General features: G+C 51.4%; 1 protein-coding gene across 1 annotated transcript in view; it reads right to left on the bottom strand.

Annotated features, from left to right (window-relative positions):
• The window catches only part of pelp1 (proline, glutamate and leucine rich protein 1), a 30,928-nt gene extending 4,794 nt beyond the window's left edge, over positions 1–26,134 (bottom strand). Inside the window, exons 1-15 of the mRNA XM_041178934.1 lie at positions 25,971–26,134; positions 25,180–25,244; positions 24,133–24,238; positions 23,858–24,007; positions 20,283–20,354; positions 18,770–18,829; positions 16,954–17,104; positions 14,755–14,884; positions 12,993–13,080; positions 11,132–11,220; positions 9,556–9,672; positions 6,832–6,982; positions 5,611–5,776; positions 4,241–4,296; positions 1,852–2,055 (exon numbers count right to left, since the gene is read on the bottom strand). Of these exons, the coding sequence (XP_041034868.1) occupies positions 1,852–2,055; positions 4,241–4,296; positions 5,611–5,776; positions 6,832–6,982; positions 9,556–9,672; positions 11,132–11,220; positions 12,993–13,080; positions 14,755–14,884; positions 16,954–17,104; positions 18,770–18,829; positions 20,283–20,354; positions 23,858–24,007; positions 24,133–24,238; positions 25,180–25,244; positions 25,971–26,108 (1,743 nt within the window). The 5' untranslated portion in view covers positions 26,109–26,134. The remainder of the gene's footprint in view (positions 1–1,851; positions 2,056–4,240; positions 4,297–5,610; positions 5,777–6,831; positions 6,983–9,555; positions 9,673–11,131; positions 11,221–12,992; positions 13,081–14,754; positions 14,885–16,953; positions 17,105–18,769; positions 18,830–20,282; positions 20,355–23,857; positions 24,008–24,132; positions 24,239–25,179; positions 25,245–25,970) is intronic.
• Between the last annotated feature and the right edge of the window lie 445 nt (positions 26,135–26,579).

Below are 26,579 nucleotides of genomic sequence, written 5' to 3'. Positions count from 1 at the left end.
CAAAGGTTACTGGGAGAAGGCGGGAGAATGGGGTTGAGAAACTTATCAGCCATGATTGAATGGCGGAGCAGACTCGATGGGTCGAATGGCCTAATTTCTGCTCCTATGTCTTATGGTCTTATGGCACAAGCAGGAAAGTGAAGTTGAGGCCACAAAGAGATCATACTGACTGGCAGAGCAGGTTCAAAATGTCAAATGTCTACTCCTGCTCCTATTTTTTATGCCATAATACAACTGACCATGGCCTGTGGGGCTGCCCACAGGGAGTGCAGGGAGCTCCATTAAGCTTATATAACCTTTCATAGGCCACTCTTGGAATATGAACAACAGTCCTGGTCGCCACTGTATAAAAAGGATACCGAGGCATTGGGGAAGGTACAAAAAGGATTTACAGGATTGGCGCCAGAACTGAGCAGTTAAACCCATCGGGAATTTTTAAAGAGACTGGGCTTCCTTTCTCTAGAAAAGGGAAAGCTGAAGAGCGGTCTGCAACAGGCCTTCAATATGATGGAAGGGTCCGATAGGGTAGGTAAGGAGATGTTCGCACTTGCTGGGGACAGCAGAATCTGGGTCCGTAAATTAAGATTGCCACTAGTAAATCCAATCGGAATTTCAGGAGCAACTTCCTTGCCCAGGGAGTGGTGCGAACGTGGAACTCATCACTGCAAGGATTGGTTGAGGCAGCTTTTTTTTAAAAAAAAAAATGTATTTATTCACGAGATGTGGGTGTCGCTGGCAAGGCCAATATTTATTGCCCATCCCTAATTGCCCTCGAAAAGGTGGTGGCGAGCTGCCATCTTGGGATGCAACTGAGTGGCTCGCGCAGCCATTTCAGGGGGCGGTTAAGAGTCAACCACGTTGCTGTGGGTCTGAAGTCACACGTAGGCCAGACCGGGTAAGGACGGCAGATTTCCTTCCCTCGAGCGAGCCAGATGCATTTTTACGACAGTCCGGTAGTTTAAGAGTCACCATGACTGAGACCAGCTTTTCATTCCGGGTCTATTTAATGAATTGAATTTAAATTCTCCCAGTAGGGTAGAAACTCACGTTGCTGGATCATTTGTCCAGGGCTTGGATTAACATGTCCAGCAACGTAGCCACTTTGCTACCGTATTTAGGAGGTGGTGGTGGCCACTCAGCCCCTTGGGCCTGCTCCGCCATTCAACTAGATCGTGGCTGATTTTCTACCTCAATGCCGTTTTCGCTGCACTCTCCCCACATCCCTTGATGTCATGAGTATCTACAAACCTATTGATCTTTGTCTTGAATGTGCTCAATGATTCAGCTGCCACAGCCCTTCGGGATAGAGAATTCCAAAGATTCACCATCCTCCCAGTGAAGAAATTCCTCCTCGTCTCAGTCTGAAATGGCCTGCCCCTTAGACTGAGACTGGGTTCCCCCCCACTGGTTCTGCACCGCACCCCACCAACCCCCCCTGACCCTAGGGTACCACAGCATTTAACAGGAAGCTAGATAAGCACGAGGGGAAAAGGGTAGCTTACAGGTCCAAAGGAGGATGGCGGCCAACTGGGCAGGCATTCAAGCCTCATTAGGTACCGCTCCCCCCTCTCTATATGGGGTTGTCCACTGTGCTTAAGTTTACAAAATTTCTCGCAAAGCCTACAGTGATTCAGGCAAGGTCGGCAGACCGCAGTGTTTGCGCCGCTCGCTTAGCGGAGAAGATGTGGCACGGCGCACAGCTACAGCTGCAGCGCCAGGACAAACAAGGTGGCACGGCCGCAGCTCGATATTTACAGCGTCCCATTACACGCACGCACGGGGATTAGCGCAACAAGGAAACCTGGAACAGTGAAGCGCGCACGGACGCGACAGCCATTCTCTGGCGTTTACCTCGGTGTCTCCATCGTTCTGGCCCTGGCTGAAGGTCCTGACGGCGCAGTGCAGCGGCGGCGGCCACTTTGAGCTGGGGACCAGCAGCAGGAAGAGCAGGAGGCGGTAGAGTTCCCGCCGGCAGTCCGGGCGGAGGTAGGGGCTCACTGCGCTGGCGCCCTGCTGCAGACGGATCAGGAGAGGCAGCACCAGCTCGTGGAGCTTCTGCGGCGGAGAGAGCGGGAGAGGTCAGCGACAACGGAGGCCAGGTCTCAACAACGGACTCGCTACCGAAGATAATCGGAGGTGGAGGGGTTGGGGGGGGGGGTGGGTTTCACCAGGAAAAGTTGGTCTAACTGTTGCAAGGATTAAAGTCTCAAAACTCTGGTGTAAGTGCTTCATATTTTCTCTCTCTCTCTCATCCCAGCCAGGAAATCTGTTTCCCTCCCTCCTTTTTAAGGGATCCCTCAATGCCAATCACGCCCCTACCCCCCCTACCCTTGCCATTCAACTAGATTGTGGCTGATTTTCTACCTCAATGCCATTTTCGCCACATTATCCCCACATCCCTTGATGTCATGAGTATCTACAAACCTATCGATCACCCCCGAACAAGCTTGTCCCAGTACCTCACGAGGCTTGGTGTCTTGAGACGCTGCTGCGTAGCAGCTCTGGGCCTGTTACTATGTTAAAGGCACTACTTAAACGCAGGCTGTTGTGCTCAAGTCTCTCTCCCCCAGCCTCCTGAGCACAACACGATGGCAGCCTGCTACAACGCTGAGGCAGCAAATTTAAGGGAACTAGAGCCGGAATTATTTTCTTTTTAAGCTCCTGAAAGGAATAGACTGAATTGTGGAAGGCACACTTGACAATTTTGCCACAAGCTAGGAATGATGACCAAAACTAGGCTTCTCTGACTAAACAAAAGTGATTCAAATTAAAGGTGAAATTATACCATTGGATCCGGCCATTCGGCCCATTGTGCCTGTGCCAGCTCTTTGAAACAGCTACTCCCAATTCATCCCGCTCCCCCATTATTCATCCCCACGGCCCCGCAAATGTTTCATTCCCAAGTATTTATCTGATGCCCTTCCTATTCAATCTGCTTCCGCCACCCTTTCAGGCAGGGCATTCCGGATAGCGATGATTCGCCTCCTGAAACAAATTCACATCTCCCTGGTTCCTTTGTCAATCTGGGTACTCTGGTCACTGGCCCTCCTGCCAGTGGAGAAAGTTTCTACCCGTCTATTCTATCAAAAACTCCTGACGTTTCTTGGAATGATGCAGGTTGCTCCAAAACTTTTAGTTGTATCTAGTTATTTAGCTTTTCAGTACGGAACTTTAACACCCTCTTCCCCCCCCACCCCCCGACCCAAATGGCCGCTGGAAGGATGGGTGAGGGATTCAGTCGCAATGCCTGGGTCTGTGGCAATTCTGCCAAGCTAGAGGGCGACAAAGATCAGGTCTCAGACCACCTTCGCAACAGGTCAACTGCCTGTTCACCACAGTGTTGCCCGTGGGATCTTGCTGTGCACTCATTTGGCTGGCGTGCTAATCTACAAGGCCGTACCTTAACCATAGAAATATGCAGCATGGATGTGGGCCCTTCGGCCCATCCTTTCTGCACCAGTTGACTAGTAGACATTATCCTAATCCCACTTCCCAGCTCCTGGTCTGTAGCTGTGTGGGTTCAAGTTAAATATGATGAGGGTTTCTACCTCTACTGCCCTTTAAAGCAGTGAGTTTCAGATCCACCCCCCCCCCCCACCATCATCTGGGTAAAAAGCTTTTCCTTTGAACCCCCTTTAAACCTCCCACCTCTTATCCTAATCTACACCCCCTGGTTGTGAACCCCCTCAAGCAAGGAGAATAGGGCTTCCCTATCCACTCACTCTGGACCCTCGATTTTATACACTTCACTTAGGTCTTTCCTCAGGCCCCCTCTGTTCTGAACAAAGTGCAATATTTCCTCACAATTAAAATTCTCCCGTCCAGGCAACATCTTGCTGAACATCTCCTCCACACCCTCTTACGTGCAATCCCATCTTTTCTATAACGCGAAGGCCAGAGCTGCATGCAGTGCTCCTAACTGTGGCCTAACTAGCGTTTTATACAGTCCCAGCATCACCCCTCGGCTAATAAAGGCAAGTATGCCATAAACTGTCTTGACCCTTACTGCCCTGTCCAACAACCCTCAGGGATCTGTGCGTTCCAAGGTCCCTCTGTTCCGCCTCGCTTCTCAGGATCTGACTGTTTATTGCGTATTTAAGGTATTTAATTGTCTGTGAAGTCCTTTGGGGTATCCCGAGGTGGGGAAAGGTGCTTTATAAACGCGTGCACTATTTTTAAGCTTGGGGGGCAGGTATCAGAAGGAACCCTGGCACACCCTGCACAGTTAAGTTACACTCACCTTGTGCGTTTCCTCCTTCAATAAGCTTCCACAGGACAGGATCACATCGCTACAGGCTGGGGGGTGGGGGGGGTGGTGGGGGGAGAAGAAACAACAAAGCAGAGAATTAGGGCCCACATCAGCCAGCGACGAAGCCAATGGAGGTGCAGGCGGAGAGCCCAACAGGTCTGCATCCTCTGGGCCGACACCAAGGTGTCAGGAGAGCCTGGTCCGAACGTGGGCGCAGGGTCCCCTGGGGTCACGATGGTGGGGATCTAAGTGGGTGACACGCGGACTCCTCCTTGAACGAGGCGAACGAGCAGCCGAGTTTCGATGCAGCCGTTTCGGAAAACAGCTATCAGCTCAGGAGAAACCTCTTCACCCAGAGAGTGCCGTGCACCTGGAACCCGCCATCACAGGCAAATAGTGCTTAACGGCACTTGAGGGGAGGCTGGACAAACACGTGAGGGGGGAGGGAATAGCTGGTAGATTTAGACGAAGAAAGATGGGAGGAGGCTCGAGTGCAGCATATAAACACCAGCATGGGCTGGTTGGGCCGAACAGCCTGTTTCTGTGCCGTACAAGAACATAATGAATAGGAGTAGGCCATTCAGCCCTTCGAGCCTGCTCTGCCATTCAATGAGATCAAGGCTGATCTTCCAGTTCAACACCATTTTCCTGCACTATCCTCGTACCCCTTTGATGTTTTTAATATGTAGAAATCTATCGACCTCAGTCCTGAGTGTCCTCAATGGCTGAACCTTCACAGCCCTTTGGGGCAGATCATTCTAAAGATTCGCCACCCTCTGAGCAAAGAAATTCCTCCTCATCTCAGTCCTAAATGCCCCTTATTCTGAGACTGTGCCCCCTGGTTCTAGACCCCTCCCCTACCCCCACCCCCACCCCCCCACCCCCAACAACCCCAGTCAGGGGAAACATCCTGTAGCGACCCAGTCACGCCCTGCAAAAATGTTGTATGTTTGACTGAGGTCGCCTCTCATTCTCCTAAACTCCAGAGAACAACCCAATACAATTCCTCACAGATGGGAGCGCGACTCAGGAGCTGGGACTGAGCCGCTCACACAACGTGCGCTCGCGCTCACACACACACACACACACACACACACACACACACACTAGCTGGGAATGACTCAGGCGCTAAGGCTGAGGCAGACATGAACGTGAGCACCTTCCCATTTTACTCTACTCGCCTCATTGACCCAAGGTTAAAACGGACGCCAGGAGTGCGACAGGACCTGGTCTGTAAGCTCCGCTCCCATTCTACACTCATCGCAGCAAGGCTGGATAGGCGAGGACCTCCTAACACGGACGCGAAACCGGGGCCGAGCCGGTGAAGTGCGTGGGGGGGGTGGGGCTAACGCGGCGAGTACCTTTCAGCGCCGCCAGGCAGACGTCGCTGTTGGCGGTTGGGTCTTGCTTCTTGTGGCCTGTCAGCGCCACGGCGTCGTTCAGGTCCATCAGCTTTTGCTTCTTGTTGCTGTGCTTGCCGTAGTTGAGCGGCTGGGTCCCGTCCCCCGCCGGCTTGCCCGCCCGCAGCTGCGAAGGGTAAAGGTCAAAGCCTCTCAGTCAGGTTGGCGCGGTGGTGGGGGGGCCTGGTCCCTGACCCGCGATAGCCCCATGAGGTGGCCGAGGGGTGGGGAATGTGGGGATGCGGGGGGGGGGGGGGGGGTGGACGACAGGGAATGGGCGGCAACTTCCACATTCCTCCCCCCCACACACCACCCACCATCCCCTCCTAGTTAGAGGGGCTGAGGGAGTAACGTTAAGAAGCTACAATACCAGTAAAGGAGAAGCTGTTGATGGGTGGGCATTACAGGTTTAAGTTCACGATAGCGTGTCGAGATTACAAAACCTTACCACGCCCCAAATCTCTTCATTTGAGGAAAAAATTATTTTCTCCGCGAGCAGTGCTTCCCAAACTTGTTCCCACTTCCACCCCATTTTAATGGCTCAGACCTTGAGTAACCCCAGAGTGAAAAATTTGGAGGGAGGTGGGGAGGGATCCGGGAGTTGAGCCTGACTTCAGCTGTCAAAATAAAACAAGACAGCAGGATAGTGACCTTCAATAAAGCTCACACCTTGAACTTCAAAATCTGTCTCTCTAAACGTTGAGCCTCAACCCAACCCTCACATTTCAGCATGACCCCCCGCCACCCACCCACTTACGCCTCTTCCAATTGGGACTCCTGGTGATCGCTGTGACCCTATCGCGCGTGCAGTCACTTGAAGGCTCACACCTCCCCTCCCCTCACAACCACAGCGAGTCAGGAACAAAAAAAATTGGCCTGAAGTATCAAGGGGCTTCGGAGCCGGTCCCAGGAAATTGCCGACAGGGTCTCCGCTCGATGGCCATTACGGCCTGGGAGCTCGCCACCCCAAAAGTCTCGTCCTGTGACCCCACTGGGAGTCGTGACCCTTGGCTCGGGGACCCCTTACCCCTCCCTTGGAGGATTTGGCACACAAACGGAGCCACCCACAAGCAGCCATTCACCGAGGTGAGTCGAGTGACTGACCACCTTCCATCAGGGGACTCTCTTCTTTCCAGAATTTCATTCTCCTCGCAAGCCGCACACCTCGCCCGTGGCTCTTACCTTCACCGTGTCCACTACCGGAGTGATGTCAGCGATCAAGTTAGCCAATAAGACTTCAGAATGGTGGAATGCCCCTTGCAGAACTCCCGAGGAAGCCCCACAGACCTTCACCCACGTCCCCAGGACCTCGTAGGTCTTGACTCTCACTGAGCTAAAAACACAATGTTGTCATTTTAGTTAACTTCTCCCCCCCTCCCCCCACCCCACATTCATTCATGGGACATGGGCGTCGCCAATAAGGATGGCATTTACCACCCATCCTGAGTTGCCCTAGTGGTGGGCTGCCTCCTTGAATCGTTGGTAGTTGGTTTTATACACTGAGTGAGTTGGTAGGTCACCGCAAGAGAGTGGCTGAGGTTCCACTCCGTCAGTGGGGGGTGCTGGAGTCACATATCGGAAAGGTTGAGCAGGTTGGGCCTACGCTCATCGGAGTTTAGAAGAACGAGGGGTGATCTCACTGAAACGTAAAAGATTCTGAGGGGACTTGACAGGGTAGATTGCCGAGAGAACGTTTCCTCTTATGGGAGAATCTAGGACGAGGGGGCACAGCTTCAAAGTCAGGGGTCTCCTTTTCAAGACGGAGATGAGGAGGAATTTCTTCTCTCAGAAGGTTGTAAGCATTTGGAATTCTCATCCCCAGGGAGCAGTGGAGGCTGGGTCATGGAATATGTTCAAGGCAGAGGAAGACAGATTTTTGATGACGTGGAAGTCAAGGAAAATGGGGGTGCAGGCAGGAAAGTGGAGTTATGGTCACTATCATAATAATATTGAATAGTCTTCTCACACAATATAAATTGTTGTTTGCCCCTTATATTGATATTCTTGCGACGTGACCTGATGAGTGCAACTTGAAAAGATTCGACATCTCTCTTTTTTCAAGAATATTGAATAGTCGAGCAGGCTTGAGGGGCCAAATGGCCTACTCCTGCTCCAATGTCTTGGGATCTTTTATGCCCAGAAGGTGTAATGAGGACAGATTTCCTTCCTTGAGGGGCACCAGTGAACCAGATGGGTTTTTTTTTTACAAAAACCTAAAAGCTTCATGGTCACTTCAGTGCGGATCATAACAAAATAGATAATAACTGAATCTCAAACCGCCACTAGTGGGATTTGCTCTCCCCTTGTCTGGGTCAGTATCCCAGGGCTCTGTATCGCTAGCCCAACGACATAATCACTATCCTCAGTGCTGGTATTCCGACAGCCCCCATCGTACACAGCGACATCTAACCCATCAAAATCAATTGCATCAGCTCCAACTCTTCCACAGGGTAAAGGAGAGACTCACCACCTATCCTATGTGAGACACTGGTACCAAAACTTGGGCTTGATCTATAAACTTGGGCCAGAGAGACATGAGGAAAGGTAGTGCAGACCAAATGAATGAGAATCCCTTCTCTCAACCTAGGGGGAGACAGTGGCCTAGTAGTTATATCATTGGACTAGCAGGATTAGTAATCCTAAGGCCCAGGCTACTGCTCTGGAGACATGGGCTCAAATCCACCACAGTAGTTGGTGGAATTTAAATTCAATTGACAAACCTGGGATATAAAGCTCGTCTCAGTAATGGTGACCATGAAACTCTCACCGATTATTGTAAAAACCCTTCGGGGTTCACAAATGCCCTTGAGGGAAGGAAATCCGCTGTCCTTACCTAGTCTGGCCTACATGTGACTCCAGGCCCACAGAAACTTGGCTAACTCTTGACAGTCCTCTGAAATGGTCTAGGAGGCCGCTCAGTTCAAGGGCAATTAGGGAGGGGCAAACGCTGGCCTTGCCAGTGACACCCACATCCCGTGAAAGAATAAGGGAAAAGTCCACAAGGCAATGTCTGCTGGGCGGGGAGGCTGGGGGGGAGCACCTGCAACAACTTGCCTTTATATAGCACCTTTAAAGCAGGCACTTCACAGGAGCGTTATCAAGGTTTGACTCCAAGCCACATTAGGGCAGACGCCAAAAGCTTGTTCAGATCATCTGGGTTTGGTGCAGCGTTTTAAGAGAAGGAGAGATGTTTAGGGAGGGATTTCCAGAGGTTTTGGCCTAGGCTGCCTAAAACACGGCTGCCAATGGTGGAGATGTGCCCTACTCTATCAACGAGGGCTGGGCTATTTGATCCCAAACACAGGCCCGTAATTCTGAAGCAAAATACCACAGATGCCGGAAATCCGAAACAAAAAGCAGAAAACGCCGGAAACATTCGGGGTCAGGCAGCATCCCTGGAGAGGACAATTTCACCTTTCAGGTCGATGGCCTTTCATCAGAATTTGGACCAGTTAAGAGGTGTAATTGGTTATAAGGAAGTCAAAGTAGGGACGGCGGGAAGAACGGCAAAAGGGAAGGTGCGTGATAGGGTGGCGGGCAAGAGAAGTTAAATGACAAGAAAAGGCTGACGGTACAGGGTAACGGACAAGCAAAAGATGGGTGTAGAGGAGGTGTGAATGGCAGAATTGGTGAACACCTGATATCCGGAAGTAAAAAACAAGAGAGAAACCAAAACCAGCCAGGACAAAAGGAAACAAAATGGGGGCGGAGGTGATCATCTGAAATTGTTGAAATCCGTATTGACATCTGGACTTCTGTGCTTCCTCCCCCGCCCCCCCCACCCCCACCCCCCCCCCCCCACCCCAACCACCTCCCTGTGTCACGGTACTGCTTGCGCGATGCTCCCTCCCCGAATCCCGCAAACGAGAGACGTTCGCAAACTCAACACTTAGCGTGGAATCTGACCTGTATGCTTTCTCCTGTCCGGGTGCGGACGTGTCTCGGGACGTGCTCCACGTGCTCAGGACTTGGGGGAAGAGCCTGCAGATGATGTCAGCGAATCGCAGCAAATGCTTCCTGCACCTGTTCACCCAAAACACAACCGAATCACACCCCTGGGTATCGTTCTCAACCGCCGCCAACGCGGAACGGACCGGCACAGCGGGAAGAGCTGCCGCCGGTAGGCCAGGAGGTGCTCAATCCAAGTTGTGTTCTATCCACAAAGTCAAGAGCCAACAATCAAAACCTTTTATGGTTACCTGAGCTTAGGTGCTTTCGGTACAGAACTCGAGGATTGCTGAACCAGCCTCCATCAAACTCTCAGGCAGTGCATTCCAGATCCTAACCACGCACTGCATAAAAGGTTTTTGCCTCACAATGCCATTGCTTCTTGTGCCTCACTTGCCCTTGTGCCAATTGGAGTAGTAGCCCATACGGCTCCTTGAGCCTGCTCCGCCATTCAGGACAACCATGGCTGATTATCAGCCTTAACTCCACTGTTCCACCCAGTGCCCATATCCTTCCTTAATTCCGGGAGGGATCAAAAGTCTGCCCGTCAAATGGGAACAGCTTCTCTCTGTCTACGCTGCCTAGACGCCTCAATGTTGAGCCCCTCTATCAATCTCCTCTCAACCTTCGCCTCTCCAAGCAGAGAACAGAATCAGCTCCTTCAGTCTATTCATCCCGGAACCATTCCCGTGATCTTTTCTGCACCCTCTCTAAAGCCTTCACATCCTTGCTGAAGTGCGGCACCCAGAACAGGACGTGATACTCCTGTCGAAGCAGAACCAGCGTTTTGCACAGATTTAACGTAGCTTCCTTGCTTGCTGTGCCCCTACTGAAGAAGCCAAGGATTGTTTGTGTCTGATTAACCATTTTCTCAGCCTGCCTTGCCATCTTCAACAATTTATGCACATATATCCCCAGACCTCTCTGTTCCTGCACCCCCTTTGGACTTGCACCCTTTATATCGCCTCTCCTTGCTCTTTAACATTTACATAATGCAGGTCCCTACACCTTATAGTCCTGCAGACCTCGAGAAGGTCTTGCGGCGCAGTGGGTGGTGTCCCTACCTCTGAGCCCAGAAACTCCAAGCCCCACCCCAGGCCTTGATGCGCTCAAAACACAGCTGAACAGGTCGAGCATCAACCTGTAAATCCTTCCAACCCACGCCAATGGCGGGCAGTAAGAGTGAGAGAGATTCCTGGTCGGCCGTGTGATGGGAAGAGTGTTGGAGCCTCTGCCATCACTAGCCATAGCTCCAGGCTGCAACACTCATGTAAAAAAAAAAAAGAGCACGTCACCACAGAAACCTGGGCTCCCCGTGAACTGCAACACACCACCCACCACCAATTAAAGATTCTTGACAATATTTGATAGCCAGAGACTCATATTTAAGGAAACTGGGCAAAAGAATCAAGCACCCGCAAGTGACCCCCATGCAGATCATCCCTGACACGGAACCTCATCGCTGAGCGGAGGAGGAGGAGGGTCTTTTACTCACAGGGGGAGGCAACTTTCGAGCGAATGCTGATGCACTTACACGGTGATGAGCGCCGACAGAACCTCCAGGGCATCACAGTGGATTGTCGGCAGGACTAACATTTTCAATGGACCTTCACCCACCCAGCTCTGCAATGGAGGGTTAAGAGAGAAAGAAAAAGAGAAAACACATAAGAGGGACAAACACACGTTTCAAACTGTGTCGGCAACAACACTGGGGCGAAGTGAGAAAGGAGGTGAACAGCGAGTGTCAAAGCACGTCCACTCAAGGTACGGGGCGCAATGCCATGGTGAAGGGTGGTCAGAACGTGTGGCTCAATTTAAGACACACTTCTAATTAACAGCTTTTCTTGGTGACACACCAAGTGGACAGAACAAAAGCGAAACTCTCACTCAGGTAACAAAAGGAAGTCACGCTGGTTTAGGGAGAGAGAACTCATTAAAACCCAAAAGTGGTAGATAAGGGATTGGAGAAGTAAATCAGTCCTTGTTGGATGGAGTATTTTAACTTTTCTTAACGCAGGGTTGTGTGGATTGACATGCACAGGTGTAGCAAGTCAGAGGAATGTATAAAAACTGGCTTGTTTGTAAGCTAATGAATCTAAATGCGTGTTAAAGATGCAGAGCGCAGAACTCAATGTTACACTTGAAATCCTTAACCAAACCACCTGATTATGTGCTCAGTACTGTATTTTAAGTGTATATTGAAGTGCTGTTGCATGTACTTAATGCTTAACACATATCTGGTTTTCAGTGTTCAAGAACATCATCTAATTGAGGAGTAAATTATAAATAAGGACCAGGCCACACCTAGAATACTGGGAACAGTTTTGGTCGCCTTATCTAAGGACAGATGTACTGGCATTGGAGGCAGTCCAGAGAAGGGACACTACGTTGATCTCGGGTATGGGGGGATTTTCTTATGAGGAGAGGTTGAGTAGGTTGGGCCCGTACCCACTGGAGTTCAGAAAAATGAGAGGAAACCTTATTGAAACATAAAAGATTCTTAGGGGACTTGACAGGGTAGATGCTGAGAGGTTGTTTCCCCTTGTGGGAGAGTCTAGGACCAGAGGGCATAATTTCAGAGTAAGGGGGTCACCCATTTAAAACAGAGATGAGGAGGAATTTCTTCTCTCAGAGGGTAGTGAATCTGTGGAATTCTTTACTGCAGAGGGCTCTAGAGATTGGGTAGTTAAGTATATTCAAGGCTGAGATAGACAGATTTTTAACCATTAAGAAACTCAAGGGTTATGGGGAAAAGGCAGGAAAGTGGAATCGAAGATTATCAGATCAGCCATGATCCCACTGAATGACGGAGCAGGCTCGATGGGCCGAATGGCCTACTCCTGCTCCTACGTCTTATGGTCTTAAGCCTTTAGCATTATTCTCTACCGAGAGGGCAGAACTCGCTACTGTAAGTCTCTGAGGTGAACGCTGTAGGCGTATTTAAAAAGAAGTTAGGTAAGTACAGGGAGGAGAAAGGGATGGAAAGTTCGGCTGGTAGGGTTGGATGAATTTAAGCAGGAAGAGGGACATGAGGAACATAAACACCAGCAGGGGCTCACTGGGCTGAATGGCCAGTTTCTGTGCTGTAAATGCTACGTACCTAAAGCAATTTTCAAAATATTTAGGGTCAGTAAATAAGACCATAAAATGAAGGGAATGTTTAACTGCGGAGTAACAGGGGCCAGGAACCCGGTAGCCGAGAGATCAAGGGAGGGTCAGGAAATATCAGAGGGGGGAAGGAGCCTCATGCTTTTGAGGTCCAATGCAGAGGGACAACTGGACAGAGGAGACTGGACAATCAGTTTGCATTTTGCATCTCGGATCTTGGGAGAACTTTGAGGAGCATTGGAGCAAGGAGCACCCTCACCGTCAGCTGGCAGCATCCACTTCCTTACCATGTTCTTGGTGCTGATGTTCAAGACCCGACAAACCAAATTCAGGACATCCTGTACCGGCAGCTTCACGGGCACTGGGAAATCCGAACTGGAACGTGAGGAGGAGAGAGCGTCAGATCTCAGTAGGTAGAGGGAGGGAGCAGACAAAGTTAAAAAAAGAAAAAAGCCCATGGAAGGTATACCATTCATTAAGAGCGACGGACAAGGTTCGCTTGGGCGCGCAGTCATTACAGAAACAGCCCGAGAACAAGCATAGCGCTCAGGGCGGTGGGGATCGGGATCATCTTCAGCCCCAGGCTCCCAACTAAGCAGCACCCCCTTTACCCCATGGCTCCTGATTATCTTTCCAAAATGAAAGGCCTTGTGGACACACGTGTACTGGAAGCAAAGGTGAAATATCTCACTGACGGTCGCTCTTCCGAAGGTTTACTATCTCCTCAATGGCTCAATGTCAAGTTTAGCTTTATAATGCCCTTGGGAAGCGCCTTGGATGTTTTACGACATTAAAAGGCGCTATATAAATACAAGTCATTGCTGTTTGTACGGACCCGCTTTGCCCCAGTGTTATACAATGTCTTATAGGCTCAAGTCCCAGTCTCCCTCAGCGGAGCTACACCTCCCTCGCTGTATACCCTGCTCATTGCCAGTCTGTGGGTCCCAGGCTCAAGCCTCACTCCAAAGCAGGACGGAGGGAGTGCCGCACTGCCAAAAACCTCGCATTAAACCCCATCTGCCTGGGGATCGTCAAAGGTCTGCATCCAGTAACACTGTCTGGGCAGAGGGTTGACATGTTGCATTATTGCCTGGGGAGGCAATTAAAGGAGCTAAATTGGGCAGCTTCAAAACTGAAATAAGCAAGCTGCTGCACAATGTAAAATGCAGCAAGCAGCTAAACGTCCTCACACCGACACACAAAATCCTCTGGCCCATCGGCACAATAAGGCCTGGGATTCCCAAACAATGGACCTGTGCTGGTGGAGGGGGGTGGCAGTGTAGTGGCGTGCAGCCACTGTCCTTAGCGCCCTTCAAACCTACCCTCCACTCCTCCCCATCTTTGGCGTCTGCCCCGGTGTCAGCCACGACTCTAACTCTTCTCGCCCGAGCCAGAAGGCTATGGATTCGAGTCCCACTCCAGAGGCCTGAGCACAAAAATCTAGACTGATACTCCCAACGCCATCAGCTCCGAGGGCGGACTACTGTACTCTCAGAAGTTAGCTCTTTCAAGATGGGGCATTAAACCAAGGCCCCGTCTGCCCTCTCAGGTGGACATAAAAGATCCCACGGCTGATATTCCAAAGACTGGCGGGGGGTGGGGGGGCTCTTCCTGGTGCCCTGTTCACTATTCACCAGTCAAGAGAGATTATCTGAAGTCTGTGGGAGCTTGCTGTGCGCAAGCTGACTAGAACGTTTCCTAAACCATAGCCAAGGTTTCCTCAAAGCTGCACAGAAGTGGGCAGCAACCTAGAATAAATCAGACAGGGCAACAAACAGGCCACGTACAAAGAAACATCAGGGGGAACAGTGGCCAGAGCAGTAATCTCACTTCAAAGGGTGCTTTCTGATTGGTTGCAAGATGCTTTTGGTGGGGAAGGGGGTGGGGGGGGGGGGGTGGTGTTGTCCAGGGATCGCGAAAGGTTCTAGCTAAAGGCAAGCTCTTTCTCACGAGGTACCACTCACTGTTCAGAACCCAGCCCCCGGTTCATTTACTGGTGAGGAGGTACGAACAGCGAGGGCCGAGGTGGAGAGCGGAGGCCGGGCCTACCTGAGAAGCAGCGAGAGGCACTTGCTCAGCGTGGAGAATCTCTGCCTCAGCCGCAGCACGTAGAACGGGTCGCCATCACACAGCACAGGCTGGGGCAGCTCAACGCCGGGTCCCTCGTAACGAACCGGGTCTGCGGCAAACAAGAGAGACCGAGGTCGGGGGGGTCAGCGTTACTCTGTAGATTCTGTACAAAAATACAAAGTAAAACTACAAACACAACTTCCCTAAGAGAGAAGCGTTTAAATAAATAAAATAATCTTACAGTACAGACGACCAATCTTTGAAAGAGCTATCCGACGACCAATCGTGTCTCCGATAGAAAGAAAGAGCTTTCCAATTAGCCCCACTATCTCCTGCTCTTTCCCCACAGCACTGTAGTTATTCCTCTTCAAGTATTTACCGAATTCCGCTTTTGAAAGTTGCTATGGAATCTGCTTCCACCACCCTTTCAGGCAGTGCATTTCAGGGCGCAACTCGCTACATGAAAACAAATTCTCATCTGCTTCTTTTTCCAATCATCTTATATTTGTGCTTGGCAATGGCCCTTGCTGCCACTGGAAACAGTTCCTCCCTATGCAATGTCAAAACCCCTCGTCATTTTGAACAGTTGAGTTAGCCCACGACCTAGGCATTTCAGTTAACAATCCCAGCCTTTCCAGGATCTCCCAAGGTAAGTCCCTCCACCCTGGCAAAAGTACAGAAAAATACATACAGTTGCGTTTGGTGCTGGGGTGTAAAATAGATCGTCATCCATCTCCCACTCTTATGAATAGCTTCCCTCCCTGCCACCCCCCCAAAAATCAGGATCTCAACACTCGAACTCACCTCCCTCAATTCTCCCACTGCAATCCTTTCAAATCCAGATTTTCAACTCGCCACTCACCCGATTTCCATTCCCACCGTTGCAACTTATGTTCAGGTTTTACCACTGGATATTCTCTCGACATCTGCACCACCGGCCATTCCCACGACTGGCCTGCCAGTCTCCTGCGCGCCCATCACTGCCGCCTACCTAAATAAACCCAGGGCTCATAACAGAGAGGTCTTCCTGCATTTAACCACTACTAAGGTGTGGCACCTACTCTACATCTTTCATGGAAAGCAGGCCCATGACACACTGAAAACCAGACACAGCTTCAGTCCAATTAACCGGTTTCCATAATTTATTTGTTCTTGGAAATGGGGTGGCATTTGTTGTCCATCCCCAATTGCCCTCAAGAATGTGGTGGTGAGCCACCATCTTGGACCGCTGCAGTCCATCTGGTGCAGGCACAGAGGGAGTTCCAGGTTTTCGATCCAGGGACAGTGAAGCAACGGCCAATACATTTCCAATTCAGGGTGGTGCGCGGCTTGGAGGGGAACTTGCAGGTGGTGGTGTTCTCATCCGTCTGCTGTCTTTCTAACCCTTCTGGATGGTTGAGGTCAGGGGGTCGGGAGGTGCTGTCGAAGGATCGTTGATGGGTTGCTGTAGTTTACCTTGCAGGTTGTACACACTGCTGCCACTGTGTGCCGGTGGTGGAGGGAGCAGATACTGAAGGTGGTGGATGGTGTCACTCTTCCTGAGTGTTGTGGGAGCTGCACTCATCCAGGCAAGTGGAGAGTATTCCATCACACTCCTGACTTGTGCCTTATAGATGGTGGACAGGCTCTGAGGAGGTGAGCTACTCGCTGCAGGATTCCGAGCCTCTAGCCTGCTCTTGCAGCCACAGTATTTATATGGCTGGTCCAGCTTAGTTTCAGGTCAATGGTAACGCCCCCAGGTTGATGACAGTGGGGGATTCAGCAATGATAATGCCATTGAATGTCAAGAGGTTATGGTTACATCTTCTCCGGTTGGAGATGGTCATTGCTTGGCACTTATGTGGCACGAATGTTACTTGCCACTTGTTAGCCCAAGACTGGATATTGTCCAGCTCTTGCTGCATTTGGGCATGGACTGCTTCAGTATTTGAGGAGTCGCGAATGGTGCCTCCTTGCAATAAGCGTTCAGCTTGCCTTCCTAATTACTTGTTGTACCTGCTTGCTGACTTTGTGATCCATGTACAAGGACACCCAGATCCCTCTGTACTGCAGCATTCTGCAGTCTCTCTCCAGTTAAATTATATTCTGCTTCTCTATTCTTCCTGCCAAACCTTTGCCGACTCACTTAAGCTTTGTTACCCGACAGCAAATGCCCCAGGCTTGCTTTTTAACCCTCACCAGTTTCTGCCCCTTCGTACAACTGCTCCACCAGGCCATGCAGGGTCGCGAGGAGGCAGTGCAGCTGCTGTGCCCAGGATTCTGCGTACTTCGTACCCTGGGCGAACCCGGTGCCAAGGCCTGGCAATAACACATAGCATTGGCAGGCCAGCTGTAGAAAGGAAGGGGGAGGGCGGAGGTAGAGAGGGAGAAGGGGGGAGAGAGGGGGAGAGAGAGAGAGAGAGAGAGAGAGTGAGGATCATCGGTCAAATGTAGAAGCAGATATTACACAACACAGCAATAGGCCACACAACCTGTTCCACCTATCCTAGCTGTCTCGGAGAACTACCCACTCAGTCCCACTCCAGTAAACGTCACCGGAATACCGGGCTGGGAGGGACGGGTGGGGTGGCTAAAAGGGTTCTTTATTTTTTTTTAATATGGGATACGGGCATCGCTGGCAAGGCCAGCGTTTGTTGCCCATCCCTAATGGCCCCTGAACTGAGTGACTTGCTAGGCCATTTCAGGGGGCAGTTAAGAGTCAACTCATTACATGCGGGCCAGACCGGGTAAGGAACGGCAGATTTCCTTCCCTAAAGGACATTAGTGAACCACATGGGTTTTCACAACAATCGATGAAAATTTCACGGTCACCATTTCTGATTCTAGCTTTATAATTCCAGATTTTTACTAACTGATCGAATTTTAATGCCACAAGCTGCTGTGGTGGGATTTGAATCCATGTCCATAGCTCATCAGCCAAGGCGTGATATCGGGAAGCACTTTTTCCACACAAGGGGGAGTGGGAATCCGGAACACCAAACCCCACCCCACCCCTCAGCCCCAAAAACTGTGGAGCCGTCAGTCGAAAATTTTGGAACTTGGGAGTAGCTTTGTGTTTCGCAAAGGTATTAAGGGTTAAGGAACCAAGGCAGGCAGACAAGTTGAGTCACGGAGCTGGTACTGATCCCACTGAATGGCAGAACAAGTTCAAAGGCTGAACGGCCTCAAGTTCTTAGTGTGCTGTCCTTTCCCTGCATCCTTTCAAATTTTGTTTTTCCCTAATAATGGTGAAACTGTGCTATCTCCAAGAGTTAGACCAGCTCTCCACCCCTCTCCCGCTTGTAGCCCAATCACAAGAACTACGGCCTGAGTGTGGGTCTGCACTGGCACCAAAAGCCAGCTCCTGGCACTGGTTGGCAGTGTGCCATCTAGGTATCAGCCGCGAAGGGAATTTCCCCTCTGAGTCAAAGGCCGTGGGTCCAAGTCCCATTCCGGAGATATGCATCCAATGCCGATACTCCCACTGAGGGAGCGCTGCCATCTTTCAGATGAGACATTACACCTGTTTGCTCCTCTTAGGAGGCATAAATAAAAATTCGAGCAGGGGACTTAACCCCAGGGGCCTGGCTGACACGTGATCTCTCAACCAACATCAGTACAATAGGTCGTCACCAATTTCCACATTAATGACGGCACTCAGTGAGCACTTCATCAGCTGTAAAGGCTTCGGGGAACCCTGAGATTGTGAGAGGCGCTATATAAATCCAAGCCAGTCTTCAGTGAGAGGATTAAAAAATCCCAGGTTACAGAGGTTACCACGTAATGCTAGGAAGCTAGTTCCACCACACACAACGACCGCTCTCTGCCACAGATTTCCCCCAGTAAAGTCCCCTCAGCCTCCAACAATGTAAGACAGAGGGAAAGGTGCATTCCATTATTACATGGGATCGCATACTGATCTTCATCCGAGCAGGCCCAAAATCTAGTGTTACTTTCAAACGCAAAGCAACATGACCAATCTCACCCTCATCTGGCATCACTGCCCCATGCTTACCTCCTGGACAAGGGGACTCATGTTATCCAGTTTACTGAGGAAATAAGCAGCCAGTTTGCCCTGTTGGCAAAAAGGAGATAAAGTTACAATCAAAGCATTTGTAGAATTCTTCTCCTGCTGTTACAACGCATTTTCACTCCTGTGATCTCCCATCATCTGCTCTGCAGAGACCCCTTTGTACTCAAAGATATAGAAACCAGTGCTACAGTGACAGACCCGTCCCCACCAGTACTGTACTCCAGTGTTATACAGTGAGACCTGTCCCCACCAGTACTGTACCCCAGTGTTATACAGTGACAGACCCCGTCCCCACCAGTACTGTACCCCAGTGTTATACAGTGAGAGACCTGTCCCCACCAGTACTGTACCCCAGTGTTATACAGTGACAGACCCCGTCCCCACCAGTACTGTACCCCAGTGTTATACAGTGACAGACCTGTCCCCACCAGTACTATACACCAGTGTTATACAGTGACAGACCTGTCCCCACCAGTACTGTACCCCAGTGTTATACAGTGACAGACCTGTCCCCACCAGTACTGTACCCCAGTGTTATACAGTGACAGACCTGCCCCACCAGTACTGTACCCCAGTGTTATACAGTGACAGACCCGTCCCCACCAATACTGTACCCCAGTGTTATACAATGACAGACCTGTCCCCACCAGTACTGTACCCCAGTGTTATACAGTGACAGACCTGTCCCCACCAGTACTGTACCCCAGTGTTATACAGTGACAGAACTGTCCCCACCAGTACTGTACCCCAGTGTTATACAGTGACAGACCTGTCCCCACCAGTACTGTACCCCAGTGTTATACAGTGACAGACCCGTCCCCACCAATGCTGTACCCCAGTGTTATACAGTGACAGACCCATCCCCACCAGCACTGTACCCGTGTTATACAGTGAAAGAACATTGCCCACCAGTACTGTACCCCAGTGTTATACAGTGACAGACTTGTCCCCACCAGTATGGTACCTCAGTGTTATAGTGACAGACCTGTCCCCACCAGTATGTTACCCCAGTGTTATACAGTGACAGACCTGTCCCCACCAGCACTGTACCCCAGCATTATAGTGACAGACCCGTCTCCACCAGTGCTGTACCCCAGTGTTATAGTGACAGACCTGTCCCCACCAGTATTGTACCCCAGTGTTATACAGTGACAGACCTGTCTCCACCAGTACTGTACCCGTGTTATACAGTGACAGACCCGTCCCTACCAGTGCTGTACCCCAGTGTTATACAGCTTAAATTCCTTCTTCCAGCTATTGCCCTATTTCTGAAGGACTAGTTCCGTCACCATACTGGGGTGTATGATTGGGAAAAAGAATCGCACCCTATTGCACATTTGAAATGAGGACAGCTGAACGATGTTGGTCTAAGATATCAAGGTGAATGGTGAACTAAGTTTGCTAAGTTGAAAGGGGTCAGGTTTTCACTTGTAAACAATTTGGTTACCTGCTGCCTTTTAAGGGGTGATCTATGCAACACAGCAAGACTGCTTACCCGCAGAGATCCACAGGCTCTGGGATAAAAGGTCATACATGCCTTCATTCCATCCATCGCTGCCCCATGACACTGAAAGAAAGACAGAGCATTAGACACTTTTCCAATACTTTCACTTACAGGAGGTTAAACTCCTGCTGATGACAGCAGGGTATCAGGAACAATCTTTTCTTAAATGGAGTGAGCATTACAGGGCAGTTACAGGCAAATTAACTGTAACACAGTGTTCGGAGAGGAAGGTGAAACAAAGGATTAAAGTGCTGGGGGAAATGGAGAAAAGGTTTACAAAGAGGTTGCGAGATTCAAGAGTCTGAAATTATCATCAGGAAAGATTGATGAATCCCAGCTGTCTGCCCATAGCCTTGTATCAATCCCAAATTAACCCCAATGTCTCGTTCTCATCAGAGCCCTGAATCAAACCCAAACTAAACTCACCATCTCGCTCTCTCCTCATAATCCCACATTAATCCCGCCACCTTGTACCGTCCCCGTAGCCCATGTATCAATCCCAAACCAATCCCGTACTCTGCACTTGCCTGGATCAGTGCCGCTCCGGCAACACAAGAAGCTGGACACCTTCCAGCACAGAGGTCTGCTTGATCGGCGCCCCATCCACCACCTTTAACATTCACACCCTCCACCTCCAATGCACAGTAGCAGCAGTGTGTGTACCATCTACAAGACGCACTGCAGCAACTCATCAAGGCTCCTTTGACAGCACCTTCCAAACCCATGACTTAAAAGGATAAGGATGGCAGACGTGTTGGAACACCACCAACTGGAAGATCCCCTCTAAGTCACTCACCATCCTGACTTGGAAATATATCGGCTGTTCCTTCACTGTCGCTGGGTCAAAATCCTGGAGCTTCCTTCCTAACAGCACTGTGGATGCACCTACACCACATGGACTGCAGCGGTTCAAGAAGGCAGCTCACCACCGCCTTCTCAAGGGGCAATTAGGGATGGGCAACAAATCCTGGTCTAGCCAGCAACACCCACATCCTGTGAATGAAAAAAAAAAACAATCCCACTGTCTGGCTTTCTCCCCATAGCCCAATATCAATCCCAAGATGATCCCACTCTTCCCATAGCCCAGTATCAATCCAAACTAATCCCACTCTCTCCTCTTAGCCCTGGATCAATCCCAAACTCATCTCACAGCCCTGTATCAATCCTAAACTTATCGCACTGCTGCACTCTCTCCCCATAGCCCCATATTAATCCCAAACTAATCCCGCTCTTTCCCCATAGCCCTGTAACAATCCCAAACTAATCCCACTGCCCCACTCTCTCCCCACAGCCCTGTATCAATCCCAAACTAATCCCACTCTTCCCACAGCTCTGTATTAATCCCAAACTTATCCCACTGCTCCACTCTCTCTCCATAGTCCCATATTAATCCCAAACTAATCATGCTCTCTCCCCATAGCCCTGCATATATCCCAAACTAATCCCACTGCCCCACTCTCTCGCCATAGCCCTCTATCAATCCCAAACTAATCCCACTGCTCCACTCTCTCCCCATATTAATCCCAAAAAAATCCCGATCTTTCCCCATTGCCCTGTACCAATCCCAAACTAATCCCACTGCCCTGCGCTCTCCCCATAGGCCGGTAACATACCAAACTAATCCCACTGACACTCTCTCCCCATAGCCCTGTATCAATCCCAAATTAATCCAACTGCCCCACTCTCTCCCCATAGCCCTGTATCAATCCCAAACTAATCCCACTGCCCCACTCTCTCCCCATAGCCCTGAATCAATCGCAAACTAATCCCACTGCCCCACTCTCTCCCCATAACCCTGTATCAATCCCAAACTAATTCCACTGCCCCCCTCTCTCCATAGACCTGAATCAATCACAAACTAATCCCCCAGCCCCGCTCTCTCCCCATAGCCCTGTATCAATCCCAAACTAATTCCACTGCCCCACTCTCTCCCCACAGCCCCCCATCAATCCCAAACTAATCCCACTGCCCCACTCTCCCTACAGCCCTGTATCAATCCCAGCCCCACTCTCCCTACAGCCCTGTATCAATCCCAAACTAATCCCACTGCCCCACTCTCTCCCCATAACCCTGTATCAACCCCAAACTAATCCCACTGCCTCACTCTTTCCTCATAGCCCTGTATCAATCCCAAATTAATCCCACTGCCCCACTCTCTCCCCATAGGACTGAATCAATCCCAAACTAATCCCACTGCCATGCTCTCTCCTCATAGCCCTGTATCAATCACAAACTAATCCCACTGCCCCACTCTCTCCTCATAGCCCTGTATCAATTACAACCTAATCCCACTGCCCCACTCTCTCCCCATAGCCCTGTATCAATCACAAATTAATCCCACTGCCCCACTTTCTCTCCCCACAGCCCTGTATCAATCCCAAACTAATCCCACTGCCCCACTCTCTCCCCATAGCCCTGTATCAATCCCAAACTAATCCCACTGCCTCACTCTCTCCCCATAGCCCTGTATCAATCCCAAACTAATCCCACTGCCCCACTCTCTCCCCACAGCCCTGTATCAATCCCAAACTAACCTCACTACCCCGCACTCTCCCCACAGCCCTGTATCAATTACAAACTAATCCCACTGCCCCATTCTCTCCCCATAACCCTGTATCAATCCCAAACTAATCCCACTGCCCCACTCTCTCCCCAAAACCCTGTATCAATCACAAATTAATCCCACTGCTCCACTCTCTCCCCATAACCCTGTATCAATCACAAACTAATCCCACTGGCCCACTCTCTCCCCATAGCCCTGTATCAATCACAACCTAATCCCACTGCCCCACTCTCTCCCCATAGCCCTGTATCAATCCCAAACTAATCCCACTGCCCCACTCTCTCCCCATAGCCCTGTATCAATCCCAAACTAATCCCACTGCCCCACTCTCTCCCCAAAACCCTGTATCAATCACAACCTAATCCCACTGCCCCACTCTCTCCCCATAGCCCTGTATCAATCCCAAACTAATCCCACTGCCCCACTCTCTCCCCATAGCCCTGTATCAATCACAAACTAATGCCACCGTTCTACTTGCTGCTGTAATTTCTCCTATTTCACACGGTGCTCGCCTCTTCAAGGCCATGAGGGATTAGGGTCTGAACTGGTCCGTGGTGAGGCAGATGTCGCTGAAAATGTCCCCTCTGCGTCCAGAAAGTCAAATCTCTCAGTATGGATGTTGAAGGTGATAGAGCTCAGCAGTGACTCGCCAACTAGGAGAAGCTCGTCTTCCCCCGTTTGCACCCACCCCCCCCAGGTATTTGTAAAATCTGAGCCACTTCCCAGCGGCAAAGCAACATAGTGATCACAGCCATGCTGCCACCCTTATTCAGAGTCCTATTCAGATGCCATCTCCTTCACTCTGTTGGTAAAAGGCCTCCCCCCACTCCCCCCCCACCAGGGAATGCAGCTTCTGGGGAGCATGGGAAATGAGACTTCACTCCCACTGTAACAAGTTAGCTCCCCCCAACCCCCCACCTGCCTGTCACTGAGATTCCTTTCTGTAGAAGGTATTTTATGTGGAAAATGGAAGATTTTTTTGTGCCTGCACCAAGGGGCTCACCTCAGGCTTCAGGCCCAGCAGGGAGGTCACAATGGTGGGGATGTGATTCATGGCCACCTCGCGGGCCAGTTCCGGGAGCTGAGACGAGTACTTCAGCAGGTCGCGTAGCACCCAGATGGCCATCTCCATCGTCGTCTGGGGATCCTGGGACTGGAACAGAAGGCAGGAAGAGAAATTAGCAACAATCTGGTTACCGGCACCTCCCCCCTCCCCCCTCTCGGAGCTGGAGGACAATGAAAAGTCTTCAAAGAGGCAGCCTGGAGTCCACTACTTACCTGGATAATATGCTGCACTGCCCGCAGCCATGAGATGCACTGATCCTGGAAGGTATCTGTGGGACTGTCGGCCACTAGCAGAGCCAGCAGGCAAACTCCTTCGAACCTATGGGGGTGCAGGGGAGACAGCGACACACAAATAGGGTCGTCAGCACTGGCTAAGTACCAAACTGGACACAGTAACATTCCCTTAACCTCTCAACCCCAAAGCGGGGAACAGGTCGATAGGAGGGCTGTGGGGGAATGGAATCAATATCTCGAGGTCACCCAGAAACATCACTGCACTGACCATAAGAGTTAGGAGAAGTAGGCCATCGAGCCTGCTCTGCCAGTCAACGTGATCACGGCTGATTGCGATTGTGGGCTTAACTCGACGTTCCTGTCAACCTCCCCCACAACCCTCGACTCCCTCACTAATCAACAAGCTAATTCAGTCTTGAAGATATTCAACGATGCAAGCTCTACTGCTCGCTGGGGGAGTGAGCTCCAAACACTAACGGCCCTCTGAGGGAATAAATTCCTCCTCACCGCCGTCTTAAATGGGAGACCCCTTATTTTCAAACCGTGTCCATTTGTTCTAGATTCCTCCATGAGGGGGAAAACATCCTCTCAGCATCTACCCCATCAATCCCACCCCCCCCCCCCCTCAAAATCTAAGATGTTGCAATAAGATCACCTCTCATCCTTCTAAACACCAATGAGGATAAGCCCAACCTGCTCACCCTTCTGTCGTCATCCCAGGAGTCAGCCAAGTGAATCATCTCTGAACTGCTTCCAATGCAAGTATCCACCTTATGGAGATCAAAGCTGCACACAGGACTCCAGATGTGGTCTCACCCTGCACAGCTGTAACAAGACTTCCCTACTTTTATACTCCATTCCCCCTTTGCAATAAAGGCCAACATTCCATTTGCCTTCCCAATCACTTGCTGCGTCTGCTGCTAACGCGCTGTGACCCATGTACCATGACACCCAAATGCCCACCTGTGAGGGTAGCTGCACCTGCATCGGTTCACACAGAGACGAGCAATTGCTCCTGACCCTTACCTGGTCTTCACAGAACGGAGGTTGGAGTTGCTGATCCCAATCAAGCCTCCAAGGTCTGACAAATTCTGGGGAAAAAAAAACCCCCGTGAAGTTATGCAACAGGCGCGCGGAGGGTTCGAACCCCTTCGATCCTCAGCCAGCACTCAGCAATTCCCCAAACCCTCAGAAGCAATTCAATAGGGGGAGGGGGGGGGGGGGGGGGTGTAGAGAGGCAAGATGCCTGACGGACAGGGTGGGGTTGGTGGAGGGGCAGGACATGGATTGGGGGGGGGGGGGGGGGGGGGGAAGAGAATGGTGGAGCATTTGGGGGCAGAGAAAGGAAGGGGGGGGAGAAAGGCGGAGGGGGAAATGGGGGGGTGGGGATGGGGAAGGGGACCTGGGGGCGGGGGGGGGTGAAGTTGGGGGAGGGGTGGGGGGCCTGGATGGGGAGGTGGGGGTGGGGGGGTTGGGAAGGGGAGGTGGGAGGGTGTGGGGGGGGCGTTGTGGGGAGTGGGGGGGAGTGGGGGTTGGCCTGGGGGAGGGGGGGGGGTGGTTGGGGAGGGGGAGGTGGGGCCTGGGGATGGGGAAGGGGACCTGGGGGTGAAGTTGGGGGAGGGGTGGGGGCCTGGATGGGGAGGTGGGGGTGGGGGGGTTGGGAAGGGGAGGTGGGAGGGTGTGGGGGGGGCGTTGTGGGGAGTGGGGGGGGGGGGGGGGGGGTTGGTTTGGGAGGGGGAGGGGGAGGGGGAGGTGGGGGTGGGGGTGGGGAGGGGATGTTCACTCGGTGACCGGCAGGCCCCGTCCCCCGGGGTTACCTCGGCCTGCAGCAGCCTCTGGCCCCTCAGCTGCCTGACCACGTCGGCCAGGTGCTGCTGGGCCAGGCCGCCCTGGGGGCCGCCATCCCCGGGCCGGAGAAGCACGGCGACGCTGTCCAGCAGCAGCGAGGCGGCCATCCTCCTCCAGGCGTCATCAAGCCGCGACCGCCAGCAGGCCTCGCGTCATCAGTAGCGCGACCGTGCCCCGCAGCGGCGTCTTGGGCGGCGCGACCGTGCCCCGCAATGACGTCGTGGGCGGCGCGACGAAATTCACCCTGGCAACCGTGCGGCCTACCCTTGCCTCAGAATCCAATCAGGCCTGACTGTGGCATTGCAATCAATTTCACCAAAGTGCCCACCTCCCCCTGTTTAAACAGTAACAATTAAAAATAAAAGGAATCACTTATCAAGAGCATGAATCAGTATAATGTCCCAAGCCAAGCTCCTTGTCAAGTTTTCATCAGGGTGGCCAACTCATGAAATTAAATAAAGGGGATTTCAATCTTGGGACCAGGAGACTGGAGTTCCTGCAGCGAGTAACTCAACTGCTGACTCCTCAAAGCCTGTCCACCATCTACAAGGCACAAGTCAGGAGTGTGATGGGATACT

Source organism: Carcharodon carcharias, chromosome 33 (assembly GCF_017639515.1).
Source record: "Carcharodon carcharias isolate sCarCar2 chromosome 33, sCarCar2.pri, whole genome shotgun sequence".
NCBI classification, from domain to species: Eukaryota; Metazoa; Chordata; class Chondrichthyes; order Lamniformes; family Lamnidae; genus Carcharodon; species Carcharodon carcharias.
This window is presented reverse-complemented; position numbering and strand designations above follow the sequence as displayed.